Genomic DNA, 14,926 nt, shown 5'->3' on the forward strand with positions numbered 1-14,926 from the left:
TTGCTTGAGGCCTCGGCCCTACATTACCCAGAAGACCTTGCGCTAAGGCTACGGTCATCCAAGGAACGTGCAGAAGCGGGGCGTTCCCTGGAGATCGAACATCCGCTAGTGGGACTTCGGGTGTATTCCCGGCGGACGTTTTGATTGCTGTAGAGTCTGTGGCCGGTCAGAAGTCCTGGTGTCTGGTGTTGGGAGCAAGGTGAAGGGCCAAGAAGGAAGCGGAGGCTCTGTGCTCACTGGACAGTAGCGGGTCTTAGGGTCTGGCACGCCGCCGGCTTCGGGGAATAACCCGGCGGAATCCAAATGAGTCCTTGAAACGTCTCCTGCTGCGCTGAGGGAACCAGCTGAGGTAAAGGCCGCGTGCTCCGGCTTCTTCCCTGGCCGATTCCCCACCCGAATATGAACTCCCCGAGTGAGAGGCAGTGAGGCCGTCAGGAGCGGTGTCCCTATTTCTGATGACCAGTGTTATGAGGTGTGAGTGAGACTTGGAAATGCAACCGAAGTGGGAACATTGGGGAGCCTGGAGTCCATCCTGTTTCTGTGGGGGACGAGGATTGAGGCCATGCTGCACCTGAAGTGGTAGATGAGAGTTGGTACGTTTTTTCTTAGGGCCCTGGCCGTGGTGGAGAGTTTTGAGCACCGGAAGGACACGGTCTGGGTCAGGCTTTTAAATACTCTCTGAAACCCGTTGACTGGAAGAACGGAGTGTAGGGAGAGATAAGGACTTTGAGGCGGAGCGAAGTCGTGGGTTTTCCTTGGGCACAGCTGTGAAACGGGGAATCACTGGGGACAATGTCACGGAGGAGACGTTAGCCAGCCACCTGGCTCTGGTACGGCCAGAGGGCCAGGGAACGCCTGAGCCGCTGGATCACCTCCAGGGTCACTTTCCTCCTTGGCGGGCCAGTTTCACAGATTGCTAGGGCTGCAGAAGCACTTTTGGTAAGTGGAGCTTTTCCCAGTCCCTCACTTACTCTAAACACCGCCCCCCCCACCCCGCCACACACACACACACACACACACAGACACACACACACATTCTCTGCATTTGAGGTGCCTTTAAGGGGCTCTTCACCTGCTATTCTGCCACTCTTGGGTTTGGGGACTTTGGAGAACTATATTCTCGGGATCATGAGAGCAGACTGGTTCTCTGGAGACGGTGTGGAAGTTTCTTCTTGAATTGGTACCAGTACATGGAAGGGCTTTGAGGTGAGTCTGAGCTGGTTTAGGTCAATGCAGGTCTCATCGTTTTCTGGTGTGGGTGAACAACAGCAAAGAGCAGGATGTCAGCTTCAAATGACTGCCTATGTTTTCTGAAGGTTCAGGTCAAAGGAGGAAGGTTCTTGCACCCAGGTCTTTGGATGCTCCATCTGACTGGGCAGTGGGGGAGATGTGTGGGAAGATGAATGGTGGGTTTTCAAGAATGAGACTGTTGATGGTTTTATTTGTCCATGTTATACCAGGGTAGGGTGACCTTTGTGGATGTGGCTGTGTACTTCTCCTGGGAGGAATGGTGTCTTCTTGATGAGGTTCAGATACACCTGTACCTTGATGTCATGCTGGAGAACTTTGCACTTGTGTGCATGCTGGGTAAGGCCTGCACACTCACCTCCCTCCTCTGAGCTAGGCTCTGCCTTTCTCCTTTTTCCCAGGGACAGCTCTGTCCTTGTGACAACTGGACAGTGGACTCTGTTTTCAATTTATTTCTTTATTTGGCGGCTTCTTCCTTGGGTCTTAGTTGTGGCAGGTGGTATATTTGTTGTTGCAAGGAGGTTCTTTCCTTGAGGCATGCAGTCTTCTAATTTCGGCGTGTTCGGACTCCAGAGCTCTCGGGCTTACTTGCCCTTCACTGTGGGAGCTAGTCCCCAGACCCGGAATTCAACCCATGTGCCCTGTATGCAAGACGGATTCGGACTGCTGGACCACCAGGGAGTCCCCACTACTTTCTTGCTAAATTGTTGGTTATGTGTTGAGATTATTATGGCAGAGGCAGAGTACATCCCAACACTGTTGGGTCCAAAGTTGCTGCTAAGGATTCAAGGTCAGTAGTCTTTGTTATTTTTAAGTTGATTGCAAGATTGTGTTCAATACAATCTTTAATTTGTGTTAAATTCTCCTGTACAGGGAAGTGGCTCAGTTACACACACATACATACCTATATGTGTATTCTTTTTCCTTTCCCTTATGGTATATCACAAGATATTGATTACAGTTCCTGTGTTATAGAGTAGGACCTTGTGCTTTATCCATCCTGTATGTACTACTTTGCATCTGCTAATCTCGAACTCCCAATACTTCCCTCACCCACCTGCCTCCTGCTTGGAAATCACAAGTCTGTTCTCTGTCTGTAAGTCTGTTTCCTAGATGTGTTCCTTTGTCATATTTTAGAGTCCACATATAAATGATACCATATGGTATTTTTGTTTTTACTTCTTACTCATTTCACTTTTAGAATGATAATGTCTAGGTCCATGCATGATGCTGCAAATGCCATTATTTCTTTTTTTATGGCTCACTAATATTATGTTGTGTATATGTACCTCATTTTTATCCATATATCTTAAGTTATTTCCATGTCTTACCTCAGGTTATTTCCGTGTCTTAGGATATTTAGGTTATTTCCATGTCTTGGCTAATGTGAATAGGGCTGCTATGAACATTTGGGTGAATGTATCTTTTCAAATTATAGTTTGTTCTGGGTGTATTACCAGAAGTGGAATTGCTGGATTATATGACAACTAGTTTTTTGAGGAACCTCCATACATTTTTCCATAATGGCTGCATTAATTTACATTCCTACAAACAGTGTAAGAGACTTCCCTTTTCTCCACACCATCATCAACATTTGTTAATTGTAGACTTTTTAATTTTAGCCATTCTGACAGTTTTTCGGCGGTACCTAGTTGTAGTTTTGATTTGCATTTCACCGAGAATTAGCAATGATCGAGCGTCGTTTCATGTCTGTATTGGCCATCTGTGTGTGTTCTTTGGACAAAAGCCTGTTTCGGTCTTCTGCCCTTTTTCCCAGTGCGTTGGTTGTTGTTTGTCACTGAGTTGTGTTGCTGTTTATATACCTTGGAAATTAAGCCCTTATCAATTGCATCATTCCCAGGTATTTGCTTCCAGTTAGTATGTTCTCTTCATTTTGTTTTGGGTGTCCTTTGTTGTGCAGATAAATGCTTGTAAGTTTGATTAGGTCCCATTTGTTTAGTTTTGCCTTTATTTCTGTTTCCTTGGGAGACTGTCAGGGTTAGTAGTTTTGCTGTCCAACTGATCGATCCCTCCTTGCTTCCCCTCTCCTTGTTTGAGTATCTGTTTAAATGCGTGGTGTGCATGTTTTGCTCCATTCCTGTACCTGACATGTTTTTGTTGCTGACTAAACAACACACTGTGGTCACTGACGTGGTCAGTACTGAAACAGACCTTGAGATGTTTATGCAAAACTTTCTCAAGGTTCTGATTTCTCTATATCTGCACTGGCATTTGCTATTTTGTGTAACTTTTTTGATTTTTTTCCCCTAACAGTGTGTTTACTGGCCATTTGTTTATCTTTAGAAAAATATCTATTCAACTCCTTTTTCCATTTCTTAATCAGGGTTTTTTTTTTTTTTTTTTTAATTTTGGTTGTTGTAGACTACTATTCTTGGAGAAGGCAATGGCACCCCACTCCAGTACTCTTGCCTGGAAAATCCCATGGGCGGAGGAGCCTGATAGGCTGCAGTCCATGGGGTCACTAAGAGTCAGACATGACTGAGCGACTTCACTTTCACTTTTCACTTTCATGCATTGGAGAAGGAAATGGCAACCCACTCCAGTGTTCTTGCCTGGAGAATCCCAGGGACGGGGGAGCCTGGTGGGCTGCCGTCTATGGCGTCGCACAGAGTCGGACACGACTGAAGCGACTTAGCAGCAGCAGACTGCTATTCTACAACATGTGTTCTACAACATGCATTCTTTTTGGTATACATGTTTTTGAAATGTTTTCTCCCGATTTTTTCTGTGATGTTTATAGTGTCTGTTAATGTACAAGTTTTTCAGTTTTTTTGGTTTTGTTCCAGCTTTCTTGAGGTACAGTTGACACATTATGTAATATAAGTTGGGCTTTCCTGGTGGCTCAGTGTAAAGTGGAGAAGGAAATGTCAACCCACTCTAGTATTCTTGCCTGGAGAATCCCATGGACAAAGGAGCCTGGTGGGCTACAGTCCATGGGGTCGCAAAAAGTTGGACATGACTGAGCAACTAACACACACAAACACACACACAATAGTAAAGAATCCGCCTGCAATGCAGGAGCCACAGGAGACATATACCTGAGTCAGAAAGATCCCCTGGAGGAGGGCATAGCAACCCAATCTGGTATTCTTTCCTGGAGAATTTCATGGACAGAGGAGCTTGGCAGGCTACAGTCCATAGGGTCACATGAAGTCAGACATGGCTGAAGCGACTTGGCACACAGGCACATGATACAAGTTAACGTATAAAATGGAAATTATTCACTGCTTTGAAGCCCAGCTTGACTACTTTTTCTTTTGTTGATTTTTCCTTTATTGTCATAGGCAAGGAATCATGGCTGAATCCAACATTTTGAGAGTTTTCCCTTTTTTTGTCCCACCTCAGAATTTTGTAATTTTAGCGACCTCATGAACTGTCACCTGCCAGGCTCCTCTGTCCATGGAATTCTCCAGACCAGACTGGAGTGGGTAGCCAGCCATTCCCTTCTCTAGGGGATCTTCCCAGCCCAGGTATCGAACCCAGTTCTTACCGACTGAGCCACCAGGGAAGCCCAAGAATACTGGAGTGGGTAGTCTATCCCTTCTCCAGGGGATCCTCCCGACCCAGGAGTCGAACCGGGATCTCCTACATTACGGGCAGATTCTTTACCAACTGAGCTACCAGGGAAGCCCGTATGGTATTAAGTAAGACACTAACTTCATTCTTGTACACGTGGGTATCCAGTTTTAACAACTCTATTTGTTGAAAAGAAAGTGAAAGTGAAGTCGCTCAATCGTGTCCTACTCTTTGCGACCCCAAGGACTGTAGCCTACCAGGCTTCTCTGTCCACGGGATTTTCCAGGCAAAAATACTGGAGTGGGTTGCCATTTCCTTCTCCAGGAGATCTTCCCGACCCAGGGATTGAACCCGGGTCTCCCTCATTGTAGGCAGACTCTTTACTGTCTGAGCCACCAGGGAAGTACCTAACAACCTATTTGTTGAAAAAACTGTCCTCATTGAATGGTGTTGGTCTTGTCAGTAATTATTGGATCACACGTTATGAGGGTTGATATATAGGATCTCAAGTCTCTGTTGTGTTTCACTGGAGTATATATCTGTCTTTATGTTATTAGTGTGCTGTAGTTAGCGTAATAATGTATGAAATACGTCTTACATACCATTCCTTAACCCCACTTGGTCATGGTGTATAATTCTTTTTATGTAGTTTTTGAGTCAATTCAGTGATACTTTGTATTTTTGCATCTGTGTTCGTGAGAGATATTGGTGTACACTTTATTCTTCGTGTCTTTGGTTTGGTGTTAATGTTGGCCTCACAGAATTAGTTAGGAGCAGTCCTTCTGTTTCTGTCTTCTGAAAGCCATTGTAGAGAATTGTGTATCTTCCTGAAGTGTTTGTCGTATTTCATCAGTTAACCAATCTGGGCCAGTGGAATTCTGTTTTGGAAGGTTATTCCTTATTGATTCAGCTACTTTAACGGATGTATACATATTTAGAATATACGTACTTCTGTGGGTTTTGGTAGACTGTATTTTTCAAGAAACTGACGATTTCATTTAGGTTATCACATTTATGATCTTGGAGATTCCCGTTTATTTCATTATTATCCTTTAATGTCCATTTTAAGGAACCAGCTTTGACTTTTTTGGTTTTTCTTTGTCGATTTTTAAAGTTATTTCTTTTCTTCTTCCTTTGGATTTAATTTTCTCCTTTTCTAGTTTCCTAAGATGACTGCTATTAGACCTTTTTTCTTTTCTAATACATGCATTCGATGCTATATATTGCCCTAAAACACTGCCTTCACTGCATACACATATTTCAAGAAGTGTGTTTATTTCAAAATACTTAAAAATTAACCTTGATGTTTCTTCTTTGACCCATGTTTTATTTTGATTAATTTCTCAGTACTGCGTGATTTTCCAACTATCTTTTTGTTATTGGTTCTAGTGTAATTTCACTATGCTCTGAGAACAGACATTGTATGATTTCTGTTGTTTGAAATTTACTAGGGTGTGTTTTCTGGCCTGTGATGTGCTCTGTCTTGTGAATGTTTCATGTCAGATTGAGCTTCCCTGGTGGCTCAGAGGTTAAAGCATCTGCCTGGAATTCAGGAGACCTGGGTTCGATCCCTGGGTCAGGAAGATCCCCTGGAGAAGGAAATGGCAACCCTCTCCAGTACTCTTGCCTGGAGAATCCCATGGAGGGAGGAGCCTTGTAGGCTACCGTCCATGGGGTCGCAAACAGTCGGACACGACTGAGCGACTTCACTTTCTTTCACTTAAGACTATTCTGCTCTTAGATGGAGTAGACTGGTAGTCTATAGAAGTCCATATATCCTGTCAATTGATGCTTTGCAGAAGTTGACTCCTTTGTCACTGTGTCATTTTCTTTATTCATGATAGCCTTGCTTAGGTGAAATCTGGTTGGCTATTTGTTTATTTTGCTGGGTCTTTACTGATGTACATACGTCACTCTAGTTGCGGCAAGTGGAGTTACTCTAGTTGAGGTGCTTGGGCTTCTCACTGTGGTGGCGTCTCTTGTCGAGGAGCACAGGCTTTAGAACATTTGTGCTTCAGTAGGTGCAGATCCTGGGCTCTAGAGCACAGGCTCACTAGTTGTGACTCACAGGCTTAGTTGCCTCACCCCATGTGGCAGCTTCCCAGACCAAGGATTGAACCCAAGTCTTCTGCATTGGCAGGCGGAATCTTTACCCCTGAGCCACCGGGGAAGCCCTGCCCTTGTTCTTTGTTCATTTGTTACTCTACCACTCTTTCTTTCTGTGGTGTTAATTGAGCATTTTGTATGATTTTATTTTCTCACCTTTATTAGCTTATCAGCCCTATTTGCTTCTTCTTTTTTTTTTAATTTAGTTATGATAAAATTTGATTATATGTTTAGAAATGATTTAAGACTCCTCCCATATAATGCTATATGGCTTCGTGGGTAGTTTACGTATATATACATATATGTATGTATATATACATAATTTCCCCCCCACTCTGTCAGTTTTGCGGGATCTTAGTCCCTGACCAGGCATTGAACCTGGGTCCCTGGCAGTGAAAGTGCAGGGTCCTGGCCCTGAAACACCAGGGAATTCCTACCTCATAATTTTTAAATATCCTTACTGAAGTTCTGTGGTTGCCTAGTGGATAGGATTCTGGGCTTTCACTGCTATGGACCAGTTCAAACAAGCTAGTATCTGTTAGAGCTGAGAAGACATTTCTCCAAATAAGACATGCAAATGAAAACCTTGTACATAAAAAAAGCTCAATGTCACTAATGGCCTGGAAAATGCAAAATTAAAATGGCATTGAGATACCACCTCACACCTGTTATAATGTCTGTTAGGAAAAGACAAGAAATAATGCTGAGGAAGATGTGACCTAAGGGGTCACACTTGGGGTAAATGTACGCTGTTGCAGACACTGTAGAATAGAGCATGGAGAATCCCTACAATACTAACTAAGGAACTACAGTATGATCCAGCAATTCCAACTCTGTATTTATCCGAGGGAGTGAAATCATCCCATCAAAAAGATACCTGTGCTCCACGTTTGTTGTGGCATTATTTTACCCTATCCAAGAGATGGAAACGAAGGCAGTCTTGCCATTTGCAACCACATAGAAGGGCCTTGAGGGCGTAATGCGGAGTGAAATAGGTCAGAGAAAGACAAGTACGGTTCTTCCTGTTTCCTCAGAGCTTTGGTCCCAGCATGCGTGCTCACACTGATATCTGCGAGTGCTGCAGTTCTGTAGTCACACCACTGATTCTGAAATTTTCACACCTGTAGATTCATCTAACTACAGATAGTGTAATGCCGTGTAAATTTATTGAAAAACAGCCATGTACGAGGGGACCCAGTCTTTTGTAATCCATGTTCTTCTGTGTTTATCTGTAGTATGCGATTATATATATACAATGAATCTTTAAACAATAACACCAAACTCTGATATAGACAAAGGATTAGCGATTGCCAGAATGAGGAAGTTAGGGTAGGTGAAATGTCTGAAGGGTGTTGGAAGTTACAGACTTCTACTTTTAAAGTGTATAAATCCTGAGGATGTAATGTACAGCATAGTGGTTGTAGTTAACTAGATTGCAGTTAGGACGTGTATCATTTGTAACCCATGTTGTTATTCAACTGGGAATGAGAGTCCTTTGGGCTTCACAGGATGAACATGACTCTAGTCTCAGCAAAAGAGCTTGGAGATTCTCTGACCAAGATGAATGGCAAGTGGGAAAGGGCTTGATATCAGGTCTGTGTTCAAGTCATACCAGGAAGATATGACTTCCATCCTTTGACTAGTGTTGTAGTGGCTACAAATGACTTCTCTTGTCTTTCTCTATTCCTGACATTCTGCCAACTTGTCGTTTATGCTACTTCCCATTTTTAGTCTGACTCTAGCCTGGGTTTCATTGTCTCTCTCCTCTATAAACCACTTATCTCATGTGGGCTTCACACTTGTTTTCCTTGTACTTATTGACAACATTTTTTATGTCCTTAAACATGCATGTATGTTTACTGTTTCTTGAACACCAGCCACTTGCAGCCAGGTTTTCTGGGGCACTCATGTTCAGCATACTTCTGCACAGTGTCCCCAGCCAGTGGCAGATATGGTCTTGGAAAAAGCCATTAACAGAGGAGTGAATTGTAGAGCACGCCTTTCACCTTGGGTCACATCTAGTCCTTACGTCCTGTGCTTGATGAGAACAGCTGCTTTCTCAATTTGACTCCAATATCATGTCCTGAACATGATTGTGTGGACTGCTTCTTTCATGTGGCAGATGTACAAGTGTGATGGTGTCATTCCCTTCAGGGCTTCCCTGATGGCTCAGATGGTAAAGCGTCTGCCTGCAGTGCAGGAGACCTGGGTTCGATCCCTGGGTCAGGAAGATCCCCTGGAGAAGGAAATGGCAACCCACTCCAGCAATCTTGCCTGGAAAATCCCATGGTCAGAGTAGCCTGATAGGTTACAGTCCGTGGGGTCGCAAAGAATCGGACAGACTACAAGACTTCCCTTCATTCCCTTCAAGAAAGTTAACCAGAACTTCACCATCACTTGTTTGTTTTCAGGTTCTTGGCGTGGAGTCCAGAATGAAAAGACACCTTCTGAACAGAGCGAATCTGCAGAAGGAGTCTCACAGATTAGGACCCCAAGGGCCATTTTGTCCCCTGAAAAGGCCCAGCCCTGTAAGATATCTGTCCCAGTCTTGAGAGGCATTTTGCATTTGGCTGAAGAGGAAGGAACAAATAGGACGCAGAAAGCCTACTCATGTAGGGCATGTGGGAAAGAATTCTATTTTCCTGCAAACATTCAACAGCACCAGAAGCAATACATTAGAGAAACCCTTTCAGTATGATATGGTGAGATCCTCATTTTTGAAAAGCTGGACAATCCATGCAGCATGGAATCTCTCTACCAACATGGAGATTGTGAATGAGTTCAAGGCCAACGTGGTAAGGTTTAACATGGTTAAGCCACAGGCCAGTAATACCAGGAAGAAACTGAACAACAGTAAGGAGTGTGAAGCTATTTTTCACAGTGACAAAAGCGATCAGAACTGGGGAGAAGGCAAGATGGCTTGCAACCACACAGACATACTTGTTCAGGATGAGAGAATTCTCACTACTGAAGAGTCTTGTGAGTCCAACAGAGTTAGGAATGCCAGCACCCAAAGAAATAGTGTCACTCAGCACCAGAAAGTGCACACTGGGGAAGGGCCTTTGGAATGCAGCCATTGTGGAAAATATTTACTCAGCACCAGAAAGTGCACACTGGGGAAGGGCCTTTGGAATGCAGCCATTGTGGAAAATATTTTACCCTCAAGTCCGGTTTCCCTGCATATCAGAGATTTAACTGTGGAGGAACGTTTTATGATTGTACTGAATGTGGGAAATCCTTTAGCCGAAGGAAATACCTCGTTGCCCGTAGAAAAATCCACACTGGAGAAAAGCCTTTTGCGTGCAAGGAATGTGATAAATCTTTTACCCGAAAGGGCAAATTGATTGAACATCAGAGAGTTCACACTGGAGAAAAGCCTTATCAGTGCAACCAATGTGGAAAGTTTCTTGTCAGCAAATCTAGTTTGTCTGTACATCAGAGAGTTCATAGTGGGGAAAGGCCTTATAAATGCAATGAATGTGGGAAATCTTTTATTACTAGGTCTGCCCTCTATTCTCATCTGAAAGTTCACACTGGAGAAAGGCCTTTTGAGTGCACTGAATGTGGGAAATCTTTTACCAGTAAGTGGATCCTTTGTAATCATCAGAGAATACACAGTGGAAAAAGACCTTTGGAGTGCAGTGAATGTGGGAAATTCTTTAGCCGAAACGAACAACTCAGTGCCCATAGGAATGTTCACAGTGGAGAAAATCCATATGACTGTAGTAAATGTGGGAAATCTTTTCCTGCTAGGTCAAGCCTTCGCCATCATCAGAGGGTTCACGTTGGAGAAAAGCCTTCTGAGTGCAGTGAATGTGGAAAATCCTTTAATGATAGGTCAGGCCTTCGTCATCATCAGAGAGATCACACTATTGAAAGGACTTTTGCATGAAGTAAATCTGGGTAATCCTTTAGCCAGAGACATTTTCTGCATATCCACGGGAAAATCCTCACTGGAGAAAAGCCTTTGAGTGGAGGAATGTGATAAATCTTTCACCGACAAATTCCACTTGTTTCAACATCTGAAAGTTTCATGCTGTATGGGGCCTTGTGAGTATATCAAATATATATGGTACTGACATGGGCAGAGTTTGAGGTGGTAACAGCGTGGCAAGTTCTTGTGCAGTCACTGTGCAGCAAATGGCCCCTTTCTAGGCAGGAAACTGAGCATAGAAATTATGTGTCATCTATTTGTGATCTCCCAGCAATGGACATGGATATGGATTCAGTGCCAGGCTGCCTTGTTCAGGACATGGGCAGTCTGTTCACCTCAGTCCTCTTCCACCTACCCTGTCGATTTTGAGGACAAAAGGAATACCTTATCCATCCTCATACTTCTGCCCTGCTCCAGCCCCACCAGAATATCTCTGCTCATACCCCAGTCCCATTCTGATGAACAGTAGTTTCTTTTCTGTGGCATTCAACATTACTGCCGTTTGAGGTGTCTAGCTTAGAGAGGTAAAGGGACTTCCATAACAGCTCACTATTGCCAGACCATTCATATGTGTGATTCTTCTATACTGCATACGTCCACTAGCTTCTCTGTCCCTAGGAGCAGGGACTGTCCACACCCGACACGTGCACCTTTACCAGGGCTCCAAGCTCTACCTCTCCCAGTGTATACCTCCTTCCTGCAAACATCCTCCTGGTTGGTAAATTCTTAGGAACGGCAGCACTAAACCAGGCAGCCTGGAAAGGGTCATTGACCTTGTTTCCCCATCACGTGGTTTACCTGCTCACCATTCTGGACAGTGTGAGGGACACTGAATGACTAAGAATGTCTTCTGTGGCCCTCACAAGGCCTGGTCTCCAAGGCTCCTCTTCCTAACCCCTTTACCCATCACCTCACTGCTCTTCCCACCCCTCCAGAAAAATGTAACTCACTAAAATGGTGATTGTTAATTAGCAAGAACTTGCCCTCCCCCATCTTGGAACCCACACTTGACCTACCTATCTTAAAAACTAAGACTGAATGCAGGCCAAACCCTCCAATGAAGACTGTAAAGCCTCACTTAGAATTAGAATTTAAATCTAATTTCCTTCAGAATTATTACTGTTGAGCCCCGCCCCCCCCCCCACCACCATGTGTCTATTTTTCACCTGTATCTCTTGTTTGGTTAAATTTCTGTTCTTTTGTGTACTTTATTTTGTATGATTTGGCCATTTTCTCTTTCCTTAACAAGTATGGGATTGGGGAAACAAAGACTTTTGTGACATTTCATTCAGTCACCAATAATGTGAATGACTTCTGCATGGAATTGTAATTTAGAGTACTAAAAGAGTGTTTTCTTCATTTTTTTTAAACTATGCGTAATACAATGGCCCCATACATTATAAAGAGTTTAAATAAATCTGCCTTGTTAACATATGCTACCTCAGTCTTAAGTCCAGACATTGAATCATATAGTAAATTAAGCCGTGATTTGTAGTGTTTGCCAATTTTCCTGGTGTATGTACTCTCATCGTAGCCAATAGTCACATTGCGAACATAATGTCCCTGAACCTGGAGCTGGGAAGCATTGCCAGTAGCCCACCATTGTGTGTGTTTTTTTTCTACCAGACAGATACAGCCACTTAAGAATGTAGCTAATAAAGCCATAGTAGAATGATTTTTAAAATGTATTTTTGTCTGCGCTGCCTTCCTTGCACACAGGCTTTCTCCAGCTGCATTCAGTGGGGCTACTCGTGCTGCTGTGTGCAGGCTTCTCACTGCAGTGGCTTCTCTCGTTGGAGCGCGGCCTCTGGAGAACGTGGCCTTCGGTATTGCAGCTCGCAGGGCCTAGCGCACGGGCTTCAGTAGCTGTGGCCCATGTGTCTAGAGGGCTGGCTCGGCAGTCTTCGTGCACGGGCTCAGTTTCCCCATGGCGTGTGGGGTCTTACCAGACTAGGAATTGAACTTACGTCTCCTGCATTGGCAAGCAGATTCTTAACCACTAGACCACCAGGGAAGCCCCAGGCTGATTTTTTAAAGAGATAGGTTTTACGTATTTGTTTAAAAAAATCATTTAATGAATGTGGAGTTCTTGCAATAAACTGCACATAATTTACAATGTACATTTTAACTTTGTGATACTTGTGTATACCTCTGAAAATGGTTTCCTCCTGCCAGTTTTAATTCATTCTCAACATTAACGTTACTGATACAAGAGCATATTCTACTTTTGTAATGACTGTTTTCAAATGTATATATAAATGGAATAACAGTTGGATCCTACCCGTCTTACCTCAGTTTATTATATCTAAATTTTGAGACACAGAATTGGCAGGCCTGCTTCTGACCCCGTGATAGGTATGTGGGTAGTTGAATTTTTCATGGCCTTGTTTTCCTTCAGCCTGCCAAGATTAGATGAGACTTTATAGGAAGACTTGTCGGGTGGTCGTGTGTATTTGTAGCATCTGTAGCTGTACGTGTTTGAGTCGCCTGTGCAACATTAGTTGTTCTTCGAATAGAAATTCAAAACATGCTCTTGAACATCACTTGATGAAAATTAAGTCCTTTTCCAAGGAAGTTTACAGCTATCAAAAAGTATTTACCCACTACTTTGAATGTTTATTTCAAACCAGTTACTGTAATAGTTGATATATTTGGATTTAAATATATCTTGTTATTTTTGTGGATTTCTTTTCCTACCCCTTGTTATTTATCTTCTCATTAAAACAATTTTAAATTTTATTAGTTGTTTCAAGTTCAGTTTGTTTATTAAACTAAAAAAATTAACACATTATAGCACAGTTATAAATATTTCTAGACATTACAAGGAGTATCAAGTATTGATTCATTTGTTCCATAGGAATATGTGTTCTTCCAGCTCTGCATAAGAATTCTTTCATTCTAAATCTCTAAGCAAATATTGTTCATACTTTACACAGTTAATGACATGTGTGTCAAGATTCAGATGTATTTCTCAAATCATCATTCCTTTCTATCATCAGTGATTCTTTAACTGGAATTATAGTCCCTTTTCCACTGTCTTTAAGTAGAACCTTAGCTTCCCTTTATATGTGTTAATTTTGTATTAATTTTCTCACTTCCAGTCATTTTGTTGCATCCATTTTTGAATGACAAGTTTGTTGACATGGTTGCTGTATATAGAAATTATTGTTTGTGATTTTCTTTTCTGCTGTAGGCATAGTTCCATTGTGTCCCATTCCGTAACTATCTATAGGAAGGGATGGCGAGAAATAACATCATTTTGTTTACATACTTGTCTCAGCGTAGATTAAGAACAGAGGGGCTACCATTTAACTTGAGACCTAATAAGTGGAGATGGTTTACAGTTGTCCCAGTAAAGAGGGCTGAAAGTGCTGAATGTGTAGGTGAAATAATAAATGAGTGGTGATCAAAGTGAGGGATTGTAGTAGAAACTGGGTAAGTGCTCTCCAATCCAGTTTTCTCTTTTTCTGAATACCCAGCTTCCCTTTTGCTTGAGTTGAATGGTATAAATGTGTTTTACACAAAAGAAAATGGGCAGAAATGATTGTGAAGTTGCGTCAGAACATGGTTAGGTCTGAAAATTAAACTAAAAGTTAAATTAAATTAAAATTAAACAGGAGAAAGGCATATAAATGTTACTGAATTTTTACATGTACATCAGCGCCTTCACATGAGAATGAAAACCTGAAGAACTGACAAGAGTGTCAAGGTTTGTTTTATACATTTAGACCAAAAAAATTAACTGTTTTAAAAATGACAAAAACTAGGGGTTTTGGCTATAGGTAGTAAATTGGTGCAGAGAAGACAATGGCAACCCACTCCAGTACTCTTGCCTGGAAAATCCCATGGGCGGAGGAGCCTGGTGGGCTGCAGTCCATGGGGTCGCTAAGAGTCGGACACGACTGAGCGACTTCGCTTTCCCTTTTCACTTTCATGCATTGGAGAAGGAAATGGCAACCCACTCCAGTGTTCTTGCCTGGAGAATCCCAGGGACGGGAGCCTGGTGGGCGGCCGTCTATGGGGTCGCACAGAGTCGGACACGACTGAAGCGACTTAGCAGCAGCAGCAGTAAATTGGTGAAAAAGTAACAAGGTATGTTAA

At 42.9% G+C, this 14,926-nt stretch overlaps 1 protein-coding gene across 1 annotated transcript; it reads left to right on the forward strand.

Moving 5' to 3' along the window:
- The first annotated feature begins 9,427 nt into the window (after nucleotides 1-9,427).
- On the forward strand, nucleotides 9,428-11,737 carry LOC105001413 (zinc finger protein OZF-like). The gene is given in 2 exon segments (XM_010857667.1): nucleotides 9,428-9,975; nucleotides 9,978-11,737. Coding segments are annotated over 2 exon segments (1,191 nt in total). The 5' UTR covers nucleotides 9,428-9,590; the 3' UTR covers nucleotides 10,784-11,737.
- Nucleotides 11,738-14,926: the final 3,189 nt, after the last annotated feature.

This window comes from Bison bison, unplaced genomic scaffold, assembly GCF_000754665.1.
Source record: "Bison bison bison isolate TAMUID 2011002044 unplaced genomic scaffold, Bison_UMD1.0 scf7180017864383, whole genome shotgun sequence".
NCBI lineage: Eukaryota > Metazoa > Chordata > Mammalia > Artiodactyla > Bovidae > Bison > Bison bison.